The sequence below is a fragment of the Malaya genurostris genome, chromosome 1 (assembly GCF_030247185.1).
Source record: "Malaya genurostris strain Urasoe2022 chromosome 1, Malgen_1.1, whole genome shotgun sequence".
Classification (NCBI taxonomy): Eukaryota; Metazoa; Arthropoda; class Insecta; order Diptera; family Culicidae; genus Malaya; species Malaya genurostris.
In genome coordinates this window covers 62530086-62551117 of record NC_080570.1, presented here as the reverse complement: position 1 = coordinate 62551117, position 21032 = coordinate 62530086, and the positions used below count along the sequence as shown (strand labels likewise).

The 21032-nt window shown below is 35.8% G+C and overlaps 1 protein-coding gene across 4 annotated transcripts in view; it reads left to right on the top strand.

The window, feature by feature from the left end:
- Positions 1 to 6859: 6859 nt before the first annotated feature.
- Positions 6860 to 21032, top strand: part of LOC131440256 (proteoglycan Cow) — a 446450-nt gene continuing 432277 nt past the window's right edge. For 2 of the 4 annotated variants that reach the window (XM_058611374.1, XM_058611371.1), the window contains exons 1-2: positions 6860 to 6992; positions 7126 to 7588. In XM_058611374.1, the coding sequence (XP_058467357.1) occupies positions 7463 to 7588 (126 nt within the window). In that variant the 5' untranslated portion in view covers positions 6860 to 6992; positions 7126 to 7462. Of the gene's footprint in view, positions 7589 to 21032 lie in introns of all 4 variants that reach the window. The other 2 variants (XM_058611373.1, XM_058611372.1) reach the window with 2 other exon arrangements.

The following is a 21032-nucleotide window of genomic DNA, read 5'->3' as shown; positions in this document are numbered from 1 at the left end:
GGACAACCATGAACCATCAACGTCGACTGCAAAACCTGATCAATTCGGCAAGAAAGCGATGCTCTGTGTTTGGCGAAACCTATTGAAACTATAAATACTACGCGCTACAGGCAACAAATGATCAATTTGAAGTTACGCAAGGTAATTTTGTTACACGACAATGCACCCTGCACACAAAGTAAAACGGGTCCAAGGTACGATCAAAGCGTTTGGCAGGAAACTGCGACTTTACCCAGCAGCACTTCAATTCCTACTAAGAAATTGTCAAAAATTGGGTGTCTGGTGAGTTTGCTTTGAATACTCGGCATCCGAAGATTGACCTTAGTGTCGATCGCAGTAACGCCGAAACGATCTTATCTTATGATTCTTATGTTCAATACGATTGTAGATATTGTAATGTCCGAAACAATAATTATCTTGAAAGAACTTTTTGGGGGTGTTTCGGTAGTTGTTAAATAAAACATGTTGTTTGCTTAATGTCCAATCGAAGAAGAGACCAGCTCTTTCTCAGAAGATACCTTTATCTTTTATTCACAGGTAGTCATTGCCATGAACACACTAATTGAATGTTACATAATATCTAGATAAATAGTTCATAGTAAAGCGCAGTTACATTGAAAGAATTTAGTATTCTGAACGCTGATACAACAGATATATTAAAATTATATTTGTTATTTTACCCGTAGGATAAGTATTCTACAGATATGTACTGTTTATTTGAAAACAAATAGGTGTGACCTGTTATTCTTTGGACACAATATAATTCCTTTAATAACTGATGTCGTTTTTTATTGAAAAACACTGGTGGCATGGATTGCTCTGATTTTGCACTTTCGAGCAAAAATGCAATACTCTGACGGTCAGGGGCAACAAATTCGATGAAATATTAGGGGGGCATAAAAAATTATTACAACAGATCATTAAACTTTTCAATATATAAAGCATTTTAAACAAATTCTATCACATTATAAACAAAATATTATCCGAAACTTTGCCCATGAAAAGAAGAAGAAAAAATCATAACAGCAAATTACCTGTATGGTTCAATTCACAACTAAAACATTTGAAAAATAGGAAACAAAAAGCACACAAAACTTACAAACAAGAAAAAAGTGACGCCCATCTTCAAAATTACTTAAATCTATGCAATCAACTCAAAATAGCCATTAACACAGCACACGAAGAATACAACCGCAAAATTGAAAACGAAATAAAGACTTGCCCTAAGAACTTTTTTAACTACACAAAAACTAAACTAAAAAGCAACAATTTTCCATCTCAAATGCACCTCGACGAACATGTAGGGAAAAATAGTACAGAAATCTGCAATCACTTTGCAAATTTTTTCCAAGAAGTATATACATCTTATTCAGAAACTGACCGTGACCGTGAATACTTCTCTTTCATACCTGCATTTTCCAACTCTATCTCTGTAAACTATCTATCAGAACATGATATTTCGACAGCACTGAAAAACTTAGACGCCTCAAAAGGGCCTGGACCTGACAGCATACCACCAATATTTTTAAAAAATCTTGCTGAAGAACTTACACTACCACTACAACTACTTTTTAACTTATCACTTAATAAATGTACTTTCCCTAAAGCATGGAAATCTTCCTTTCTTGTACCAATATTTAAATCTGGTGCAAAATCTAACATTCGGAACTACCGTGGAATAGCCATTATCTCATGCATTCCAAAATTATTTGAAAAAATTGTAAACGAAAAACTTTTTCATCAACTTAAAAATGTAATAACAAACAAACAACATGGCTTTTTTAAAGGCCGCTCAACTACAACAAATCTCTTAGAATTTATGACATTCACACTGAATGCAATGGACGCTGGCAACTACGTAGAAACTCTTTACACTGACTTTAGCAAAGCCTTCGACCGTATTGACATACCTTTACTTCCACACAAACTACAAAAATATGGCATAAAACATACTCTTCTTGAATGGCTCAAATCATACTTAACGAATCGTGTACAGGTAGTCCGCTTCCAAAACATACTGTCTGAACCAATTAATGTAACTTCTGGCGTACCTCAGGGTTCTCACTTAGGGCCTCTCCTTTTCATTTTACATATAAACGACATTTCCTTCATACTAAAAAATCTGAAAGTGCTTATATATGCAGACGACATGAAACTCTTCATGGAAATTAAAAATATCAACGACGCTGTAATATTCCAGAACGAAATCAATCTATTCCACATTTGGTGCTGCAAAAGTCTACTCCAACTCAATGTAAAAAAATGTAACTCAATAACTTTCAGTAGGAAAAATGAAACTATACCTATAAACATACATCTAGGAAATCAACTTGTAGAAAAATGTAAAATTGTAAGAGATTTAGGCGTAATCTTAGACTCCAAGCTCACTTTTGTGGAACACTACAATACCATAATCAATAAAGCTAATAGCATGCTGGGCTTTATTAAACGCTTCAGTCATAACTTTCAGGATCCATACACAATTAAATTATTATACACTACATATGTCAGACCTATTTTGGAATATTGCAGCCTAGTATGGAATCCATACAATATTATTCACGAAGAACGCATCGAATCTATTCAAAAACAATTTCTTTTATATGCACTTCGTAAATTAAACTGGACAGCATTTCCTCTACCATCATATGAAGCACGCTGCATGCTCATCAATATACAAACACTTAAAGAACGCCGCGACCTTGCAATGCTTTATTTTATCAGCGACATTATTTCTCAACGCATTCAATCACCTTCTTTATTATCGCAACTAAATTTTTATACACCTAGCCGTCAATTACGAACCAGGAAATTATTTTTAGAAAGAAACACTAGAACAAATTATGCAAAATACAGTCCAGTCAATCGAATAATGCGCCATTACAATCAATACTGCGAACATCTTGACCTTACTATGTCAAAAAATTAAATCAAATCTAAGCTTTGTCGTAGAAATAATGTGTAGTATGTAAGTGAACATTGTAAACAATTTATATGTAGTCTACATTTGCTTGACGAAATAAATAAACAGAAATAAACAGAAATAAATAAACAGAAATAAAGGAATCGGAAAGCTTAGAGCAAATAAAAAGCAACCATGTAAAAATCACAAACATTTTCCCTACTATTCCAGTAATAACCAATATTCGGAAGTGGTACAGTATAGCACATTTCACATTATAGTAAATTCGTTTAAAATTTTTAGTAACTTAGTTAAGAAATGTGAAAGATTCCGGAGACGAACTACGGGGATAACTGAAAAAAGTTTTATATCATAAGATATTCCTAGCAAATTTTCTAATAAACATTTCAGTTGCCAAAATATTGGGCAGCGGGGGGGGGGGGGTGGGGGGAATATTTAGATATGAGAAAGCATTGTGCAAAATGGGTGCCGCGTGAGCTCACAATCGATCAAAAACAACAACGAAAAACCATGCTGAAATTGAACGAATTGGGCTTCGAATTGCTCCCTCATCCACCGTATTCTCCAGATTTGGCCCCCAGTGACTTTTTCCTGTTTTCAGACCTCAAGAGAATGCTCGCTGGTAAAAAATTTAGAAGCAATGAAGAGGTAATCGCTGAAACTGAGGCCTATTTTGAGGCAAAGGACAAATCGTACTACAAAAATGGTATCGAAAAGTTGGAAGATCGCTATAATCGCTGTATCGCATCTGATGGCAATTATGTTGAATAATAAAAACGAATTTTGGCAAAAAATGTGTGTTTCTATTAAACGATACGAACTTTTCAGCCGAACTGTTATATATATATATATATATATATATATATATATATATATATATATATATATATATATATATATATATATATATATATATATATATATATATATATATATATATATATATATATATATATATATATATATATATATATATATATATATATATATATATATATATATATATATATATATATATATATATATATATATATATATATATATATATATATATATATATATATATATATATATATATATATATAAATGCAGAGATCATTCTTTGTAATCGCATCACTTAAGAACGGATGGACAGATTTACATGAATCTTTTTTTGTTTGATTAGTTGGAAAAGTGGGAAAATCCATAGTGTTGATTTGTATGGACAATGGAATTTTCCGTTGTCAGTGAGTACTAGATCTACGATTGATGTTTGGCGCGCAACGAGATGCTCAGTATTTCGCCGTTGAAGAAAAGAATACTAGATCGTTGGAAAATCGTTTGGCGCGCAACGAGTAGTTTTGGGTGGAGACTTCACATGCATGCTTGATCCAGAAGATTCGTCATTTTGAAACACGTTCTTTATAGCTTATGCCAAATGTCTTAATAGTGGAACGCATATGGCTGTTCTAGCTATAATAATGAGGTCAAATACAGGGACGGAGATAGCGTGATGGGTAAGTCGATGCCTTTCACGCAGTACATCTGGGTTCGATTCCCAACCCCGAACATAGGGTCATAAAATTTTCCTGGCTCGAAGAGGCGAATGATCTTAAGTTTGAAACCTCTATAATCGAAACAAAAAAAAAAAGATTTTCTTTGCATTCAGTATGCTGAAGTTCGTTCAACCATTTCGGGTAATTTTTCAAGGTTGGATGACTTAAAAACTGCTCAGAATGCTATTCATGACATTTGTAAGCTGCTTGAACCAAATCATTCCATTCTCCTAACGAATTACCAAATGCTAATCGTGAATATCATACATAAAGGAGAAGTTGTGGTATGTAAAAACCATTAGTTGGTGTTATTGTTTTATGCATTAGTTTGCACGATAAGAAGAAAAATTGTAGAATCAGTCATCATGTTCACTCCGCTAGAACAGAAGAATTGCTCATTTTTCTAAATAATTTATTATAATATTGATTCTCAGGACCGAACTCAACGCCATTCGTTAATTTTGGATACTAAGTAAAATTATGTGGTGATTCGACTAATGAGACGGTATTGATACAATTATTAAACGAATTAAGCATTCTGTAAAAGTTATTGGACACAATATTTAATAAAATGGTAATTTGAACTTTCGAGTGTCCAAGATGAATGTCTCTTTTTATTGCTAAATTGTCAATCGAAAACTGATACCATGATTGCCATTCTTCGAACATTCATAAAACACAACTAAGTATCATCACCAGACTAGCGGTGAACCAATTTATGGAAAACTGCTCAAAACAATTTTATTTCCTCCGATAATCCCAAGGATTTGCCATTAAATCAGTCTACAATAAGGCTTTAATATGCAATTACAAACAAGAAGTTGCGAGGGCAGCTTTTGTACATTTGCGGAATCAATTTAAAGTATAAATTTGGTCATCTATACTCCACCCTTCAAGTTTGAAAGTGGGGTTCTACTCCACCCATTAGTTTGACTCAAAGGATGAGATGGTGCATTTGTTTAATTTTTTTGTTACAATAGCTTTTAACGCGTTCACAATAATTTTTTATGATATTTCTTCTTCAGGCCGAGTTCAATGTGTTGAATATGAATTTGTCGCAATTCATTTATTGTAGGCCAAGTAATCGTTAAAATAATAGAATAAAACATTAACGTTAGACAATTTTACTGTCCGAAAACATAAATTAAAAAAAAATTTCAAGCGAGACGAAGTTCGATGGGTCAGCTAGTTGTTCAATACAATTCACATATCAAATTATATAACATATTAATACAATAAAAGGAAACAAGTGTAGTAGATACATATATAATCCAAGACACCAACCTGAAACACAAACGATAAATCATTGTAACCGTTATCTGTCCACACACTGTCATCGTCGTCATCATCGCAGCATAAAATGCGGGGTGACCTGCTTTGAAGGTGGCGGTGGGATTGGGGTGGAAAACGGACTGCAAGCAGATAAAACCGCGGGAAAACCTTTGCGCGGCAGCTAGTATTTTTCACACCCGGAAGAGTGAAGATCGCAGCAGCGAGTCACAGGCAAGAATTGACAGTGCGTTTGAAAAGCCATCCATAAAGTTGATCCAAAAGGATCTTAAATGTGCAGAAGATCCACACGAACGTGAGTTTCTGTTCGATGAGTCGAGTTGGGATCAGTGTGGTTGCCGTTTCCTTGAGTCGTACGCCGCGAGTTGAATAGACGGTCAGTGTTGGCAAAACCAAAGACACCAATTACGACGCCACTACCCACGTATCGGCAGGGTTTGGCGGGAAAGACCGATCAAGTGAAAAATCCCACTCGACTTCGCGTTAGACACTCGTGATGATCCAAGTGCACATGTACCACTCTCCGCAGGCCTCCGTTATAAATAGGCCGAGTTGCTGCATCATCTGGGTACCATGTTCATCACATCACGGTCGTCCCGCCCGTCGTCGCCCGCCGAGATCAGTTGACCAAGGATCATCACGTATTGGACCAACGGAGGACTTCCGTTAAACGTTTTTCCTTACAGCACGACAAACGTGCTTTCTCTAAAACATCTTGGGCTGCATGCCTTCATCCTCTTGGAACTATGAAATGCTGAATACTTCGGGTGAGGCTTTACATTCCTTTGCTGAACGTCAGCCTTCCCTTATCGCCAGGGGATGAAATGGTTTTATAATTGCTGCTCATCACTACACGCTACGATTTCAGTTTTTTAACTATTGTGAACCAAAACCAAAACAACGGCAAATTTAAACCGTTCTCCTGCTTTCAATCGGCTCTTTCCTTAAAGCCCACTTACCTTGCTGGATAGAAATCACCACCCATCGAGTAATGTTGACAGCATCACCAACCACCTCGGCCCCCTTGCTCAAGGACATGCAATGTTTTCCCTGTAATGCGCATGACCACACGCCATTTCTTCGCCCCTACTCGAATCAAAGGACGAACCGAAACCGAAGTTTACTACGGTTGGATAACACGAACAGTAGCCCTTTTTCCTATCCGAAAAGGCCGCAACGGACCACTTCAATTGGAATCGTGCGTTTCACGGTGTCGGAAGTTCGTCTGCGTTCTTCGCATCAGGGTGCGTTATTCCGTGGTGGTATTTCTCTACTGTAATCTGGTGGAATTTTTTGGACTTTCTTTTGGCTAAAATAAAGCCAAGTTGTGAGTTCAAAATTAAATAGTGAATTGTTGAAAATTTGTGTATTTTTCAGGATTTCTCAAAGTGATCATAGAAGCCTAGTGAAGATCTGCAATCGGGAAAGTTTCCCGCAGTCTGCATCTTGTCTGGAATAGTGACAGACGAAAAGTTTTCACGAGCGTTGTGCGAATCAGTGTTGTCAGGAGTTTCGTAACTAGTTGGAATAAATCTTCTCTAGTTTTGTGGATACCGTTCTGTAATTTTGCAAGTGGACAATTGGTGTGCTGTGGATCCAACGGTGTTCGTGTGAGAGTGTAACCTGCATTCCAATTTGGATTTATTGAAAAGTTTTGCGAATCCCATCTCGATCAGAACAACACCAGAACCGCCAACCCCTCTCCACCCACATCATGGGCCGATTAAGCTTCACGTTGAAGCTTCTGCTTCTGCTTCTGGCCATCGTTGGAACGTTCGTGGCGGATGCCAAAAAGAAGCCGAACAAATACGGGGATGGCGATTTCGAGTTCGTCGATGAGGTAAGTCCACCGTTTTACAGAGAAAAGCACTTTTGCGTAGTCCGGCGTCGAGTGGACGGGAATGAGCTCATCGAATTTGTTCCATTGGGAGACGATTGTTTCTTTTTATAGTGCCAGATAATGACGATAGCTTCGTGTCGCTGGTAATCCTTTTAGGTTCTAGTTTCTACAATATAAACATCCGGTGTCGGTGCAGAATTTTCAAATAAATTTGAACACTATGGTTCCGCCAGTTGTTTTTAAAAGCTTTTATGCGCTCGCACGCTTGTATCCAGACAAACCTACTGACACTGCGGATAAATTGGGAACATCATTTCGAATTTTACTGCTAGAGCAACTTAAGAAACAGTTGAACAGCGCTAGGCACTGGGGAGTAGAAAACGAAGCGAACAATATAAAGTAGGAAGCAGTATCTTCACTCGGTTAATGGATTATAGGGTTAACGTTTTCATATTCTGCTCAGTGTTTCCATTATTTCTCAACAACTTTGCCTGTTAGCTGGAATGAGATATAAACTCCTAGAAAAAATCGTATAAATATACGTCTTCTGAGACAGATTCGAACGTCAAAAATTACTGGGTTATGATTGACACATATTTGATTCATTATAGTAAATTTCAGTCTTTTCACGAATTAAGTTTTTGTTTGTTTAGATTATAGAGGTTTTAACCTTAAGGTCATTCGCCTCTTCGGGCCAAAAAAACTCCTAACTCTATTCTCGGGGTTGGGAATCGAACCTGTGTGTCTGCATGAAAGCATCCACTAACCCGTCACGCTAAACTCGTCCCCAGACTAATTAAGTGCTTAGGAATTTAGGCTTATGTGGATTTGCGTCGTCTGTAAATTTGACAATATTTTACTGCATACCCAGTATAAAAAAAAACAACTTAACAAATACTGCAACTCAATGTATACTAAGCTTGGACATGAGCATGATCATTTGCTTCGGTTAAGGATCAAGAGTAAACCAAGTTTACTTGTGTTGGTAATTTGTGTATTACGTACATTTTATTTGATACGTATGTCATGTCTATGTATTCATATATGCAAAGCAACCAGTTATGAATTGCACGATTGAGTTTCGAACAATCTTTTTTAACAATAATTTATTCTCAAATGAATGTTAGGCCTGACTTTTTGGATGAAATATCAGTTTTGATCAATTGTTCACCAACGTTTGATGAAAAATTGCTATGAATGTAGATTTTAATTCCCTAATAAAAAAGGTAGCAACACTGCTTCAATCCATTTGTATTCGATTGCTCTACACAAATCAAACAAAACTAAATATTTTCTGTTACAAAAGCAGTTTCCCGAAAAAATACATAGTTTTACGACAACACTCCTTATCCATTGCCTTTCGCATGGTCAATTAAAGGTTCCTATTTTGCGGGATTACCAATAGTAGGTACGTAAATCTTTATATCGCAATAATTTCTGCAAGAGAAAATCCATACAAGAATGTGTTTGTTGCTAATCAAATGTGTTAGTGGAAGTAAGCTGAAACTGAAATAATTTTTCTCTAGCAGTTTCAAGGAAAACGGAAGAGTTTTCGACTAAGCTTTTCACATTTCTTGAATTGCAATTTTAATCAGAATGACTGATTGGTTTATTTTTTAACCATATGGAAGATTTATATTTAAAATATTTAAAATCAGGAAAAGAAGCGCCGAGATTTGTTTTTACGCACACATTGTTGACATTACTCATACGCTTGCAAAGAGTCTTGCTCCTTAACAACATTGAATATAAAATCCAAGTTTACGTAGTAGACGGTACGAAAGTGTTTGAAGTGTGCGATTACATAAGCAGCGATGCCAACCCTACGGATTTATCCGTAGATCTACGGATTTCTGCCTCTTCTACGGATCTACGGATGAACCTCTTGAAATCTACGGATTTTGCATTATTTCTCCAGATATCTACGGGAAATAATTAAATCTGGGGTTTTTATTCTGGAAACGGCCAATGATCCATCTGTCAGAATTCATTTTAAAGAAATATTCTGAATGACTTGGCGCTCACTGGTAGTCAGTTATAACAGTAATCAAAAACGAAATGTTTTATCTTTCATCTGGCTGATTTAAACACTTCAGAAATTACTCCTCGCAGTAGGTGTTGACAAATGACCATTATCCGGAAAAAACATTTGAAATATTTTTATTGTGGTTTTCAGCGTACCATAGAATGCGACGGAATCGCCGCAAGCCAAAGCCAAATAATGAGCGCGGGAATCACAGGTGCCAGGTTGCAGATTTGCATGTAAATTGGCCGATTTCTTTTGTAAAGAGACTGCAATTTTGCAGACTTTTTACAGGTTTTTGAAACCTTTATATACAGCCGTCCAATTTACAGACTTTTTAAATTGCGTCGAGCTTCTTGCTTGGTTTTTCTTGTCATACTTATAAAATTTAACACTTGCTTTGGAGGGTTAATTTTACCTGGCATCTCTGCCCAGGAGTTGGACAGTTGTTTTCCGCTTGTGAAGAATTCTGGCAACCGTCCGAAGGCTGGCTGTAGGGATGTCGCGTTTTTTGAAATACTCGATTAGTAAATAATCGAATACAACTTTTCAAACTAATCGATTTGCTTGATATATCGTACAGAATTACTCGATTAATCGATTAGCTTGCGATTAAGCATGACTAAATTTGATGGGCGATCTAACGTTGTGTTTCACTGCTAGATGCGTACGTGTGCGAGGATGATGATTGCAATATTAGCTGTCAAAATACAGGGGAAAACAAATTTTCTCTTGTAAAATCCTTTATAACTTACATACAGCGTCATTTTTTCAAGCGAAAAGTTTATTTTAGTGTGAGAAAAATCAATTTCTACCTATCAACATATCATCCTATAAAAACAAAACGTGATTAATCCACCTAGCAGTGAGATGATACCTTTTTTTGTCAATACGCATGTGTTTTTGCATGGATATTCTTCGGTGTTTTAGTTCTCATGACATTATTTTAATTATCGTCGTTTTAAACGGCAAATTGAGATTTTAATCACTCATTACCCTGTAATGCCGAAACTGCAAAACATATCGAATTTCAATCTTAGCGTGTGACAATCGATTGAACATTCTATGAGATGTCGAAGTAAGTTCCACTTTAGAGTTTTTCGTCATTATTTATGGTACTTCCAGAGCCGGTATTCGGGAATTAGAATAGCCCAAAATGATTCGAATGGCCATAAATTATTACGCCAAACAATTTACATGAAATTTATAAACTCATCATCTGTAATTCCAGAATCGGATAAAATTCACCAATTTTGTATGGGACCTTAAGTCCTGTAATATCTGTGTTTGAAGTTCGATTTGGTCTTTTTTGAGAAAATGATTGAGCTTTGAGAATCGATTCGATACTGGAACCGGAATTCTAAAATCGGTGTAGCCGAAATCAGTTAAATTCACCTGAGCAGTGTGTAGACATGTTTGAGAAATTGTAGTGCGAATTAAAATTTGGGGGTACATTCCGAATCCAAAAACGAATACCGCTCAAACTGAAATAAATTTATTTGGTAATCGACTATCCAAATCTGCAAACCCGATAAACCTGATTAATTTATGGGAAATGGACATTTTTATACTAATCACCCTGCATTTTCTAAACCAGAAGTCGAATCTGACTAAAAAGTAAGAGGTTTTATAGGATTTCAAGACCTCTCATTTGAATCATAGATGATTCTTAGATTTCATTTGAATCTTAGATCGGTTCAGCCATCTACGAGAAAAATTAATTGCATTATTTTAATTTCGTTTCACATATCATCCTGTGGTTCCGCAATCAGAAGTCGGATCCAAACGTAATTCAGGAACCTTGTTTGGGAGTATACGACTTTTCATATGAATCTGAGATTGTAGAAAACGGTTTAACCATCTCCGAGAAAATTGAGTGAAATTATTTGTCACACACGCATTTGCTGATCTCGACGAACTGAGTCGTATGGTATATGGAAGTCATGTTCTTCCAGCATTTATTGCTGTAAATAGTTTAAATCAATATAATTATGGAATTACTTCCAACTCGATAATGCTGGTATCATCTGGTTTACATATGCCATATTCGAAAGATTATGTTGCCAAAAATGAACCGAGCTAAAATTGGTCCGAGGCAAATTGTCATAAAAAAGGATGCTGTACACAGTCTTTTTGGTACTTAGAAACAATTATATGTAACAGTATAAAAAATCGTGTTTCATGTTGCTCCCAAGCATTGCCTTTTCATACAGCGCTCAAAATTCCTTCTACTGGAATGAGGCTTACACAAAAATATCGATATCTCCGTTAAAAATGGACGGATTTTAACAATCTATGGCTTGTTGGATAGGTATTACCGAGCGAAATCTAAGTCTGGAAACATATTCTTTTTTCAAGGTCAAATGTGACAGATACTGTCAAAAAACTGAAAATTTTGACATAAAACTTCGTATAACTCAAAAAGTAAACATCCGATCTCAAAACCATTCAATAGCGTTCTGAGTGACGGGGAGACCTTTCATTTGCGACTAGTTTGATCAAAATCGGTCCAGCCATCTCTGAGATCTCGACCTCTTAGTTGACAACACACATACAGACACACACACATACACACACACACAGACATTTGCTCAGTTCGTCGAGCTGAATCGATTGGTATATGACATTCGGCCCTCCAGGCCTCGGAAAATTTTTCGAAAGTTTGAGCGAATTCTATACCTATTTTTTATATATATAAAAAAGGTAAAAATGATTACACGAAACGAAAGAAAATAAATTTTCTTACATTAAAAAAACAGTTTTATAACAGGTCCTAGAATTCTACAAAATAATTGAAATTATATAAGAAAAAATCAATCTTAAGAAATGTTCAAATAATGAAACTTAGATGGCGCGTCAGGTGAAATTAGTTCTACGTTCGATTGTCAATTTTGTTTAAGTCGATTTGTTGTTTCAAGTGGTGCCAGATTGTTTTCGAAACAACTTACTTATTTCACGCACAAAAATTAAACAAATGCCTAGTAATTAGAATGAATAGATATTCTAATTTGAATCCAATATTGGTCTCGTTTTTATAAACACCAATAAGTCACATGGCAAAATTTTCTTTGAAGAAATGCAGGCGAACTATTCAAAATAGAGCATATTATTAACGACCAAACGAAAGGGAGAACTTTTCTTCTTCGATTACTGTTATGCACCCTCATTCTTGTTTACGGCCGTATGCGATACGTTCGAAAGTATAGCAAATTCGTATTCCCGTTTACGTTCGAATCAATTACACTTTTAAACATCGTACATGCATAAAAACAACGCCCATCCAACTTTAAACTATCAGTTCTGGTACAGATTTGAGTTGTAAATAAAAATCTTTGATATCATTTGTTATTTGACTTGTTTTTTTCACTGATTTTGTATCATCATGTTTGCTTACGTCCGTATCGATCATACGACGAACACATGCTTTCGAACGAATGCGAACAAGCCATTCTTGTTTTCACTCGAACGTGTACGTACGCGATTCCTGTGCAAAAGAAGGATCGGTAGCGCAGGTAGTTTTTTAAGGAAGATTCCAAGCATCAAGGAAGTGACGAATGCTACATAATAAATAAATATCGTACTCAGGACCAATTTTATTCAAGTCGGTAAATGAAATTTTCAAATTAAACTTCGTGCAAAGCAAAAAAAAAGCATTTGAAATATCAGTCCGATCAGTAGTATCTGCGAAAAATATGTTGCATTTTTCTTGCAATTTTGTCATGTTTTCGATAGCCTACATATTTATTTCATTGGTAAAATCATGCATTTAATATAAAATAAAGCATGTTTACCCATGGCGTATTTTCCATAAAGTACTTAATAGATGCAAAATTGATGCGTAAAAACTTTGAACCTCGCATATATTCAAAGGCTCCCCACAAAAAAAACAGCATTTTACTATACTGCTATGCTTTTTAAATGATTTATGCAAAACACAAATTTATGATTTGATTACAAATCACCTTTAGATTCGAAAATAATTTTGTTAGAGATCGGTTAAACTTTTTTCAATGTGTTCGAATCGTTGATTCGCAACATGAAACTGACGAATCGAAACCACGGCATTTCGTCTATTCGTCCGTAAACGGGAATGGGACATTTCGTTCGTACGAATGATGTTCGAACACACGTTTCGTTTGAAACTAAAATGGCATACATTCTAGCGTTTCGCATATGGTTAATCACATGAATTGGACTGATTACATCAAGGCTTAGCATTTATTTTAAGAAGTTTACTGATATTTGAATATTTTGTGGCAAACGAGTCGCGTTCGAATTCATTCGAGTGAAAACAAGAATGGCTTATTCGTATTCGTTCGAAAGTACCCGTTCGTCGTATTGCGGATACGGACGTAAACAAGAATGAGGGTGATGATATACACTCAGCCAGTACATAACAGATCTTCAAGTAAGTGGCAGGGTGCTTAGTGACTTTAAAACAAACACGACATATTTTTGTAATAAGCACAATTTGTTTGGAGCAACCATGTCCTCGATTGAAGTTATAACATTCGAGTTTGAATCTATTGATTTGATGTTTGATGAGCAACTAACCGTTTCATCGTTTTCATTATACTGTTTTTTTCTGAATGAAGTTTAAATTACTTAATTAAGCTCTCGGTCCTCGTACACTAAGATTACTAGAAATCAATAAACCAATTTGAGGTATATAAACTCAAAAACTAGTAATATAAACTAGGAAATAAGTATATAATAGCTTTTAATCAAAATATGGCTCTTTCAAACAAGAACAAACTAAGAAAAACAAAAAATCACCCGAAACAATATACATTATTTACATACATTTGTTTGTTTGTTGCGAATCCTATCCTATGTAGCAAACCTAATTTACTATTCTCATCGTTTAAATAGTAAAATACTGTTAAAATCATAGTTTTGAGTAACGCAAAGGTTTATGTGACATATCATATCCTTCGAAAAGGTGAATGTGACAGCATAGAACTAAAGCTTTAAGAATGTCAATTCAGGAAACTTGAATTATCTCAGGTTTAAAATTTTTAAGCAGACGATTTATAGGTAAATGATTCAAAACAATTTTGGTTTAATTTTATTAAAAATATTGTGCGATTAGTAATATAAATAAAGAAATGTCAATATTTTTGATAAAAAAGCAGTGTAAATAATTTTGATGAACCTGAGATTATCTATTAGAATAAAAAAAATTAACAGAATTTTGTGCAGTTTTTGATAACTGTGTACAATGAAAATTTGTGCATATGGCATCTATTAAAACTTCTCAACTCATGAACAAAGATTATAATGAACATAAGTGAAACTGGAGTCATTTCTTTCATTTTATTGTATTGTAATTTTCACTGGCGGTTAGCAAAGACTGCGAAGCGAACCTGTCTTTCGCATCAATTCATCCTCTTCGAGACCCCAAGTCACAAACATAACTTTTAAATTGACCGTTACAATGCCAAACTTTTTATAACTAGAATAATTATACAAGAATACTTATTATTTGTGTTTACCTACTGCTTTACTTGAAACACTTTCGATTTTAACTAAAAATTATACATATACTCATTGAGGCTTCAAATGAACAAATAAATAATTCTTGTCGTAAAAGAAAATTGCATGTTGAATCTGTAATTGCCCTTGGTTCATCATGCGATTTTTTTTTCTAATCGATCTAGATTAGATTACTGTCTGAAAAAACTTCGAAAACCTCTAAAAAGTCTGCAAAACTGCATAGTTCGCTAAGAAAGAAAATTCATCAAATTCACATAAAATCTGCAACTTGGTATCTGTGATTCTGACCTTCATTATTTCACTATTCTGCGACGATTTCGTCGCATTCTATGCTAAGCTGAAATTCACAATACTAATCGAACCAATAATCGTAGGAAATTAATCGATTACTGCGATTATCTGAAAGAATTCAATCGATTAAATTTCATTCGATTAACTGTGCCTTTACTCGATTATTCGATTAATCGATCGATATTACGACATCTCTAGCTGGCTGCATTCCGGCTGCTGTCAAAATTGTTCAAGCGAAATTGCGTCATTATTTCCCCGTACGTTGTCTTGTTTATTTCACTCTTTTTTCTTTTTTTTTATTCTACTTCATTTGATATTCGTCAATCCAGCATGTACATACAAAAAACGAAACTTGAGACGAGGTAAATGAGATTGAAATATGGGTATGTTTGGTAGTGAGAAAGCAATGTTATTGGCAGTAACATTTTCCATAATTAGTATATAGGAAGGGCAAAAACTTATTGCTTGTCATATGTACTTTTTAATGAAAAAAAGAAAACAAGACGCGGAAAATGTAGAACCGATTCAAAACGGTTCTTCCAATCTTGTATGCAAGAATCCGACAGAAACAGAACCGATAATAACCGCTAGGCGAAATTCTCTGCCTGAAACGGTTGTGCAGACTTTTGTCGGAATTCTGGCGTTACCAGGGGAATCCGAACGTGAGCTCTTTGGTGCGGGGGAGTGTGAGGGTCATTAAAAAACAAGAATTCTCGGTTAATTTTTCAAAAGGGCGTATAAGCAAGTGACAGTTTCTCTTTGTTTACTTTCTCTTCTATTAATTACCAAGCCGTGTCCACGTTCATCACTCAACTCTTTGCATGAAATGATACCCGAAACTTTCGACTTTCAAACAGAATAGTGATATCAACAGTGCTTGGAAAACGAATGAACCGAATTAGAGTGAATATCCTTCATACGCTTCTTGGTTCATGAATGTACTAGCAACCAGAGATGTCTATCTCCTCTGTGTGACGAAGAGCAAGCAAAATTTCTCCCCTCGCACTGACAACTTCAACGAGAGCTCTTCTCTTTCACATTTATACACCACTGTTGTGTAAAGTGTACACGCATCATGAGTGCGTTTGTTCATTTCCTTTTACCTCTTCCACTGAATCGCACCAAAGTGCTAGAGCATTAGCTAATAAATTCTCTGAGGTGGTGCAGATACTTTCACAGAGGTGTACACGCCGGTGAGCACTCTGCTGTATGGTTTGCGTAGATGAAGCGTGGACACGCAAAATCAGCAAAATAAAACAATTTATCGTAAAATTTTCGGTTTTCCTTGCAAATTTTTCATAGCAAGGCCAGATCTACTCTCTATTAATTGAAGTTCACAGAAGTGTTCGCTCAACATCACGCGCCAGTGGTCACTTGGGTGTATTTAAACGAGAGCGCGTGTGAGCGATTCATGCGAAGAGAATGTGTTTCACTCGCGCCAGCTGCTTTAACCACAAGCACACACTCAAATGCTGTCTATTCGACACTGAGAAGAAGTGCGCTTTCCGCTTTGTGCGGTGCTTCGTTTTTTTCATCCTCGGTGTGGCAAAAATCTGACTCTAGCGTGTATCTCTCTGGTGAAATGCCATCTCTGCTAGCAACTGAACCATTCATCATCCACTTCTGGTCTGATGCATTTGGTTCACATTTGTTTGTGTTTGTGAATTAACGCACTACTGGACGTGGAAGGTGAGCGTATAGAAGTGGTATTAGTTGCTCATTCTCTTCACCATTACAAGGCGAAGCTACGAGCGAATATCGTTCGTTCTGCATCGTAAGCAGCCACGACTTGAAGAACGAATGAACCTAAATATGAAAAGCTCTTTTTTGTTTCCCTTTCACATTCGGTGTATATTGATCAAACTTCGCTCGCATTCGCACTTTTGTTTGAGCTTTAATAGTATCAGTATTGTTGTGATGTCTATGGCTACAAAAAGCAAAAATCGTTCCTCAAAGGGACCAACATTGAAGTAAAAAGTGCTCAGTATGATAAGAGAGCCAATGAGAGATTATAAATAATATCAATCCCACTGCCGCTAATTTTAGTTTTAAGTACTGCTAAATGTTCATACGGCAGATAAATTATTTTGGCATTAAAAATGCCTTACTCTTCACTATACGGGGCCGGGTGTCAAATAAAAGTTTCAAAAATAGCCGCGTAACCTTTTTGTGTCATAATTTTGAACGTTAATAACTCGGTCATTTGTTGATGGATTGTTATAATTTAACAACCAATCGATTCGGAAACTTTTAACTTAAACATGTATGACGACGTCGTTTCAGTATTTCAATAGCATACCATTGAAAAAATGGTTGGAATCGACCTATGTTTTCATCCACCAATCCCTGCTGTACAAAATGACGTCAACTTCTTGTTCGGCATAGGAGGCTTTGCGTCATGCATAAAAAACACCGCATCGTTCTGCGTAGTATGAAGAGAAATCTATAAATATAGGCTGCATAATATTTCTTTGCCTAGTTGATGTTTGACTGCGAATGAAACAAGTAGCTCGTCCAGTGAGCTGATGACTGGATTGTATATGCGTTCACTTGCTGGATTGTCGCTTTTGCATTATGCGTTGGTGATATTTCCTGCTATCAGCGCAACACCGCTTCGTGTTCGCTTGAATATCTTATATATCATCTAGCTATTGAAGAACCGAATCAGCGTGGTTATCGGTTCTTTTGAAACATCCCATGTATTTAGCAAATTGTTGGTCGATTTTGCCATTAAAAATGCCTTACACTTCGCTTCCCGAGGTTGGGTGTCAAATTAAAACATGCAAAACTAATCGCGTAACATTTTTCTGCCATAATTTTGAATGCTCATACCTCAGTCATTTGTTGATGGATTCATATAATTCAACAACCAATCGATTCAGAAACATTCAACTTAAACTTATGAGATAACGTCATTTGAATATTTCAATTGCATTCCATTGAAAAATTTATTTGAATTGAGTATTTTATTTTGGTTCTCTGGTAACTATCAGGCTAATTTAGTATTAACGGCACTAGATCTAATTCGGATCTAATTTGCAGCGCTTGTTCCTCGATGATTTGTTAATGGGTTTCCCTCATTTAAATGATTCCATAGCTTCAAAATTGTAAGCTTAAAAATGTTTTAATTTGTCAACGGATCGGTTTGCATACTTAAATCTCCATTCCCATACGAACAAAACGGTGGCGCGAAAATGGATTCAGTATAAAGTTGTGTTATGATGATAATCATAGATACTTCTTCTTCATTATATGTGACTGAACAAGTTGTTGTCCCACCAGGAATTAAACGCTTCAAAAGATTCAAAATTAAATTCTGAAACTTATCTAAAAGCGGCCTCCTCGGTTTGGTAGTATAAATGAGTTCCACAGGCTCACATATACAGTACAATTAGATGCAATATCATATAGTATCAAAGATAAACTAAAGGTAAGTTTACTTGCGATTTTACATGATCAAAATTGAATATAATTAATTATCAAGAAAGAATCTAATTGTCAATTTTATCATTCGCTAACAATCTAAGCGCCTCAACTAGAGAAAGTTTGTAATTAGTCAATTGAAAAAGTTTTTAGTTTCATCATTATCATCTTTATTTTTGTATTTATTATGAAGACCCTAGAAACGTTCCATTTTTAATGTTATTGTGCTCGGTCGTGTCTTGAATACAACCCTCTAATTTTTAATTCTGATTCATGAATGTCCACCAGTGCTTGCAAGTGCTTCCTGCTTGCTTTAAACAGCACACGCATTGAATCAAACCGTATTGCGCAACATTATCGATCAAGCTTATCATCTTCCGAAATGAGAGAAATATCCTTCAGTACAGTGCCCATTCATTACGAAACTTTCCTTATTCCGTACAAGCTCTAACTGACTCAAAAACATGAATTATAGCTACTGGTAGTGAAAGATGACGTGGACAGTCTATTCTACAGCAGCGTGAAACCTTCTAAATTTAACTTTTTTATGCTTAAATACTTTAATGATATAAATTATTTTTACATTCAAATTCAACAGTATTCTTTGATGATGAATGGTTCACCAGCGATAGTGTGCTTGAATCACTTATACTACCGATGAATTATTTGAACGAATTGCCTATATTTGAGAGAAAAGAGAATACTGCATACTCTTTTTCAGACAGGTTCAATAGTATTAAACGTAATACGGCACGCTCGTCGGCAAGTATGTATGGAATGGTTCGTTCTCCAATCTGTTCGCTCGTGTATATTTCCTACATCGAAGCCGGTAACTCAGGCTGTGGGTATGAGTGCTGTAGCTGCGCTGAACCGTTTTGTTGCAAGTCACTCGCATTGATGAATGAATGGTGAAAGCTCTTGATATCAAAGAAAATCTTTTTAATCACATCACAATAATCGAGAGAGAGAGTGAGACAAGAGAAACTGTCGCTTGCTTATACGCCCTTTTGAAAAATTACCCGAGAATTATTTGTTTGTTCAATAAAAGCATCAACAAGTATGTATCTGTCAAAGATGACTGAATTTTTAGAATAGACGATTTACATTTGGTTTATTTTTATGGTTAATATTGATAATGTTTCGAGTGAAGCACGAGATTTTAAAGATAAAGACGTCAATTAATACAAAACATCATTGTATAATTATCCTAGTTAGAAAAACAATTATCATTTAACGGCCAATTTAAAAACCAAATATTTTTCTGGTTTTCGGCACCGTTCACTCATTTTTGGAAGCCTGTCTTTATGGCTCAGAGCCCCATTCTACATGCGGGGTTAAATAAACGAAATAAAAATAATTTTATGCAAATATCTACGCATTTCACATCAGGGAAAAGTGGCATCACTGTACTTAAGGCTATTTTTTCATAATTGACAATTGGTCATGGTGCGATGTATCCACCCATCTGACACCGGTATGTAAGCACCAGCCATTTGAAAGTATACCGATTACGTTGAGCCCCTCGCGTTTCGAGCCCCAAACACTGCGATGTTTTGATACTCATCGCGACTCTCAAATTGTGAAAATTATCTCCACTTGATGTCCCAAAACACTATCTGCTGTATTTTAGGTAAACCGACAAGTTATTGTGAGAGAGTCGACCCAAAATTCACTAATTTTCGTGCACTAAACAAGGTAAACGCGTAAAACAAATGTATTACTGTTTGTTTGTTTACGTTGCCATCAGCTGATTTTTAAGTTCCGATTTTGATCTCATCAAGATGGCGTCGTGACAGGAGGCCGGATGTATCCGCTGTCGCTGTCGCTGGTAACTTACCTGAATCAGCTGAATGAATGTAATATGATTGTCAATTCGGTGTTTCTCGACAGTGAGCCCGGCGCTGAGCCTGCGAAAAAGTCATCAACCAAATACAACGACAACTGATCAGTACTATCAACTAGTAAATCCAGTACTTCTAATTTAACAAATGTAAACAACAACGTAACGCGCGAACACAGCTTTAATCACTAAAGCAGGCTTCATCCACTAAAGCAGTACAGGCTGGCAACGTTAAACAAGGTAAAACTGCTGCAATCACAGATTGCTAAACAGACAAGACTGCCGCTAACTACACCTTCGATAGCAGTAAAAACAATAACGACTACAAAAATGGACGAAGATGCGAATTTCGAGCCAACTTTTATCCCAAT